Source organism: Magnolia sinica, chromosome 7 (genome assembly GCF_029962835.1).
Source record: "Magnolia sinica isolate HGM2019 chromosome 7, MsV1, whole genome shotgun sequence".
In the NCBI taxonomy this organism is placed as follows: Eukaryota; Viridiplantae; Streptophyta; class Magnoliopsida; order Magnoliales; family Magnoliaceae; genus Magnolia; species Magnolia sinica.
The window spans coordinates 8,743,509-8,749,508 of record NC_080579.1 but is presented as its reverse complement, the minus strand read 5'-3'; the positions used below and the strand labels follow the sequence as shown (position 1 = coordinate 8,749,508).

General features: G+C 38.5%; 1 protein-coding gene across 1 annotated transcript; it reads left to right on the top strand.

Moving 5' to 3' along the window:
* Positions 1-2,962: 2,962 nt before the first annotated feature.
* Positions 2,963-3,601, top strand: LOC131251949 (SKP1-like protein 1A). Its single transcript, XM_058252931.1, has one exon. It carries the CDS (start codon positions 2,976-2,978, stop codon positions 3,531-3,533), a length of 558 nt encoding a protein of 185 aa, XP_058108914.1. The 5' UTR covers positions 2,963-2,975; the 3' UTR covers positions 3,534-3,601.
* Positions 3,602-6,000: the final 2,399 nt, after the last annotated feature.

Below are 6,000 nucleotides of genomic sequence, written 5' to 3'. Positions count from 1 at the left end.
TTTAATTATTACGTTTTCAGCTCACTTAAGCTTTTGATACTGTTCATTTTTGGCAATATGTCCTAAAATGAACTCACAAAACGGATGAACGGGGATGATTTTTCACAAACATCACAGTGGGCCCCACCTGGGTTCCCAGCGCAGGTAGTTCCTGCCAAAGGCTTTTGCAGGAAATCCGCATCCACGTCGTGTAAACTCAAAACTTGTGGAATAGAGAAGCGGATTGCGTACTGAGTAACTCATTACGGTAAGCGTACTGAGTAAACTTTGTGGGGTCCACCGTAACTTAAATATTTTATCTACTCTGTCCATCCATTCTAACAGATAATTTGAGGGCTTGCAGACAAATTTGAACTATATCCAAATCTCAAGTGGATCTCACCACGGAAAACAGTGTGAATTGAAATTCTACCGTTGAAAATTTATTGGGGACCACGGAAGTTTTGGATAAAACTGATATTTGTTTTTTTGGTTCATCCATTTCTGTGGAATCTTATTAACAGGTTGGATGACAAATAAACATCACTGTGTGCCCTAGAAAGGTTTCAACGGTGGAAGTCATAATTCCTACTGTTTCCTGTGGTGTAGTCCACTTTAGCTATGGAAATAATTAAATTTTGGATTCAATTAATAAAATGATCTGTGAAAACGGATGGACAGCGTGGATTAGCTACATATGTTCACAGTAGGCCTAAATAAGTTTACTCAGTATGATAAAAGTGTACTGAGTAACTCAGACGCAATACGATTTCGTGGAATAGATACACAGGGAAGCGGGGTGCGTGGTGTGCCACACACCACCCACGGCCTCTATGGTGCGTTAACGTCACCAAGTTTTGTGGGCCTACCATTACCATACATTCATTTGGAGGGATCATTTTAGGGCATGATCTTAAAAATGAGGCAGATCAACGCTCAAGCAAACCACAACATAGAAAATGGACAATGACAATCACCATTCAAACTTTCATAGGGCCCACCATGACGTTGATTTTCTATCCAACCTATTAATAAGGTCATAATAACCTTTATGATGTGAAAACACAAATATTAGCTTGATCCAAAACTACAGTGCCCAGGAGAAGTTTTCAATGGTAGGTATTCAATCCCCACTGCATTTCGTGATGTGATACACTTTAGCTTTGGATTTGTCTTTTTGGGTCCATGTAATAAAATGATTTTGAAAAATAGATTGATGGTGTAGATATAACACATATATCGCACTGGGCCACAGAAATTGATGACGTCAACACGCCACGCAAATCCACTGCAAGAGAGGGACGTACTCGGATTCGTAGTCACATTACTGCTGGTGATAAAAAAAATCTATGTGGGCCCACTATAATGTATATTAATTATCGTACAGTTCATCCATTTTTTTCAGCTAATTTTGCATGATACTGAGGCAGATCCAAATCTAAAGCAGAACATATCATAGGAAACAGTGGTGATTGAACGACCACCATTAACAACTTCCAGGTGGCTACAAGTCTTCGTTAAGCTTATATTTCTGTTGTTTAGTTTCAGCAAGATGGAAAATAAACATTACAATGAGCCCTAAGAAGTACTTTTGAATGGTGAGCGATCAATCACCACTGTTTCCTATACTCCACGGGCTACCCAAGATTTCAATCCACCTCTTTTTTGCCTGCCGTCCTGAAATAACATGGGGAAATGGATGGACAGATTAGATAAAACAAATAGATAATAGTGGGACCCACTGAGGCTTTCCAGCACCGACCAGTATCAATGTTGGTGCTGTGTTCTGCACTACGCAATCCGAGGACGCGGAAAGGCAGCTAGTTCCTGCCGAAATCAAATTGCCTGCGGAGCTACTCAGTACAATCTTAACGTACTGAGTAAACTTAGTAGGGCCCACTTTGAATGTATGAAGTCTATCCATGCCATCCATCCGTTTTTTCATATAATTTAAGGGATAGATCCCAAAATTGAAGCATATCCAAACATCAAACAGATCATAACACAGGAAACATTGGGAATAATGATTTCCACCATTAAAACCTTGCTAGGCCCCACAGTTATGTTTATTTGTCATCCAACCTATTCATAAGATCACACAGACATGGATGAAGGGAATACGTTAAATAAGCTTGATCCAAAACTCCTGTGCCCCCAAGAATTTTTCATCGGTAGATGTTCAATTCACACTTTTTTCCTGTGGTGTGGTACATTTGAGGGTTGGATATGCTTAATTTTTGGGCTCGGGCATTAAAATTATCCAATAAAATAGATGGACGGAGTGGATAAAATATATAAATCACGGTGAACCTCATAGAGTTTACTCAATACGCTAAGCGTACTGAGTTACTCAGTGTACGCAATCCTCTTCAGTCCTGCCTGGATGTTAGGTGGGGTCCACCGTTATGTTTGTGAGAAATCCACCCCGTCCATCCGCTTTGAGAGATTATTTTAATACATGCGGCCAAAAATTAGGGGATACAAAACCCAAGTGAGCCATATGAGAGGGAAAACTGTGGAAAGAGCCTCCTACCGTTGAAAACTGTATACCGCTTTGATGTTTATATTCCATCCAAACCGTTTATAAGGTCATTCCCACTGGGATTAAGTAAAAAACCCAAAAAATTATTCTCATACGAAACTTTCGTTATCCAAAAAATGTTTCAACGATGATCACTGAACTCCTACTGTTTCTTCTCGTGCGGCCCATTTGAGTGTTGGATCCACTTCATTTTTAGTCAAATATCCTAAAATGATCTATCAAAGTGGATGGACGGGGTGGATATCTGACAAACATCACAGTGGGCCCCACCTAGCATCCCAACGCAGGAACTTACTGCGAAAGGCTTTCGCAGGATATCCGCGTCCGCAATCCCATGCGAGAAAGCCAAAAACAAGTATATAAATACAGAGTAGCAGTGAGAGTAATAGAATTATTTTGTTTTGAGAGAGAAAGAGAGAGGAATTATTTTGTTTTGAGAGAGAAAGAGAAGAGAATGGGTGAAGAGTCCTCGAAGGTGATTCTCGAAGAGTCTTCCACAAAGAAGGTGATTCTCGAAGAGTCTTCCACAAAGAAGGTGACTCTCCGAACCTCTGACGGAGAAGTGTTCGAGCTCGAAGAAACGGTCGCATCCCAATCGCAAATGATCAGATTCATGATGGAAGATAACTGCGCCAACGACGCTATACAGCTACCCACCATAACTGCCAGAATCCTGGTGAAGGTGATAGAGTACTGCAAGAAACATGCCAAAGTCAGAGAAGGAGGATGCGAAGCCTCCTCCTCCTCCTCGGATCAGAAAGACAATAAGGAGTTGAAAGGCTGGGATAAGCAGTTCATGAGCGGCATGGACATCAACCTCGTTTTCGATCTCATCCAGGCCGCTAACTACCTGGACATCAGTGGTCTGCTGGACCTCACTTGTCAGTACATCGCTGATCACATTAAGCATATGACCCCTGAGGAGGTACGCAAGGTATTCAATATCGAGAATGATTTTGCTCCGGAGGAGGAAGCCAGGATTCGTAAGGAGAATGAATGGGCCTTTGATTAGGATTTTCTATTTTCTATTTTTATGATATTAGATGATACTGTTAAAATAGAAAAAGAAAATAGTAGAGTAGATTTCAATTGGTTGATTGATTGATAGATACATCCAATTTTTATATTTTTGGTAATAAAAATAATGCAAATACATACTATTTGGTTGCGAAAATCATGCATCTGATATGATATGAATTTCTTCGTTTTCGGTAGTTATTAACTGTTATTATTTTTCTTATTTGGATTTTTGAATATTTAGGGATAGGGTACTGCAATTGTTTGTAGTTGGTAGTTGTCTTGAGCTGTTTTCTACCATACACTCGGGTGTAGTTGGCTCTTGAGTATGTACAAATGGGGCCTGTGATTCGGTCATCCATAGCTTTTATTTGATGAGACCCGCCATCAGAGCCCTTAAAACAATCCAAATTGTAAGATTGTGGACCATGTATCAGTGGCCTCCAAATAGATGGTTAAGATAGAAGTAGAGCTATGGTTCACATTGGGGGAGAAGAAATTGGATGTTTAAGATCTTCAAGTGGGGTTCGGGTCTTGATAAGATACTGTTTCACTCCTTCACTCACTTATTGCATCTTATATCATCTAAACCGTTTATACTCTGGATCTTACTCTAAGAACGTCAGGATCATCAATGAATCATGATTGTAAAATCCAAATTCAAGAGTCAAACGTTAGGATCATCAATGAAGCATGATTGTAATATCGCAGGTTCGTTAAGGTTGTAATGAACGGTTCAGCTTAGATGCAATCTCGGATAACTGACTCAACTCGCAAAAGCTCGAGCTGAGTAGTTTCAAGCCTATTTTGGGACATGAACCATCTATGCTAGGGCCTACTTGATTGATGGACCTGATTGATACATCGTCCCTTCACATGTGCTACGAGATGGTTGGAGTCTTACCTTGAACATCTTCAAGAATACCTTCAAAGGATTGTAAGAGACAACCGTATCGAGTGTATCATAAAAATATCTTCAAAGGATTGTGAGAGACAACCGTATTGAGTGTATCATAGGCCGATCTGTGACATGATTCGTTTACACAATATGTATTTTATAGATATACACTAATCAAGATATGTGACATACATCATTTTGATCTCATAAAGGTATGCGTATGGTTTTGTACCACTACATTAATAACGGAATTTCGTATCACTAAAGGAAGGTTAACAAAAGATATCTTTGACCGTGAGTACTAATTTATTACCCGCGCCGTAGTGTCAATATATGGCAACTTCCTATTGATCCACTCTAGTGTGCTGAAAATTAATGTAAACAGTTGGTAAATGAAAAGTTACTCTATATATATATAATTAATGTCGATAATGTGATTCCACCCTTTTACGGTAAGATTGGCATAAATAATAAAAGTTGTTGGATTACCGATCTTCTAATTATTGACAGTATCACTAAAATCATGCTAATTGAATTATCTGAATATTCCAAATGTTGGCCACCTAATGGACAGTGGAAAAACTATCGACAGGCCACTTTTTTGTGATTCTTACATTTATGGCCCACCCAAGGCTCAAAATTCCCACATTTTTTTATTAAAGTATTTGTTCCAAATGGACTTATTACAATAATTTTGTAAACTATCATATGTACACACTAATTTTAGATATTAAAGCTAATTTTGTTCACACTAAGTTTGTTTAAAAAACAAAACCCATACTGTTTGTTGATTAGTTACTTGCCTTCATGGTCATTAAATCTAGATCATCCATATTGTTCGGCTGTTTTGTTGATTAGTTACTTGCAAAATTCACGTTAAAGCTCTCTGGCATATCAATTTCCCTCCAAATTTGGAGTGTTGATGGTTTTTGTGGTTAATCGGTCACTTGAAGGATGTCAATCTTCAGATCATTGGTACAATTTATAAAGTTCTTTCAAGATTTGTACTTCTTTTGGATCTCTCAAATTAAAGCTCGTGGTGTGTGTCGCCAACCAAATAGAAAAGTCTCACATCCATCATTGTCTTGGCCTACATCCACAACACTGCTCCATTGCATCTCATTTAGTCTGCTGGTTAGGGCCTGGCTTTGGTACCATCCATCAATGGTCAGTGATATTATATTCATTTCCTTGACTATTTTACTAGATTTGCGTGGATCATCCCAATGTTTAATAAATCAAATGTTTTACTGATTTTCAAGAAATTCAAAATTTTAGTAAAAATTTTGTTTGATTGTAAGATCAAAAATATCTTCAAACAGATAGGGGAGGAGAATTTCACTCAGCATCAATTTATTTATCAATGTATCAAATTGCCCATGGTGTTTCATGTCCTTATACTCATGAACAATATGGCATCACCAATTCGATCTAGTGACAATGTTGAGATATTTTTTAAAGAAGCGCAAGACCCCACCACACATTGGTACCTAATGAGGTTATTTTTCAAACTGATAGCCGCATGGATAGAACTTTAATGAGATCTGCCTATCGATAAGTACAT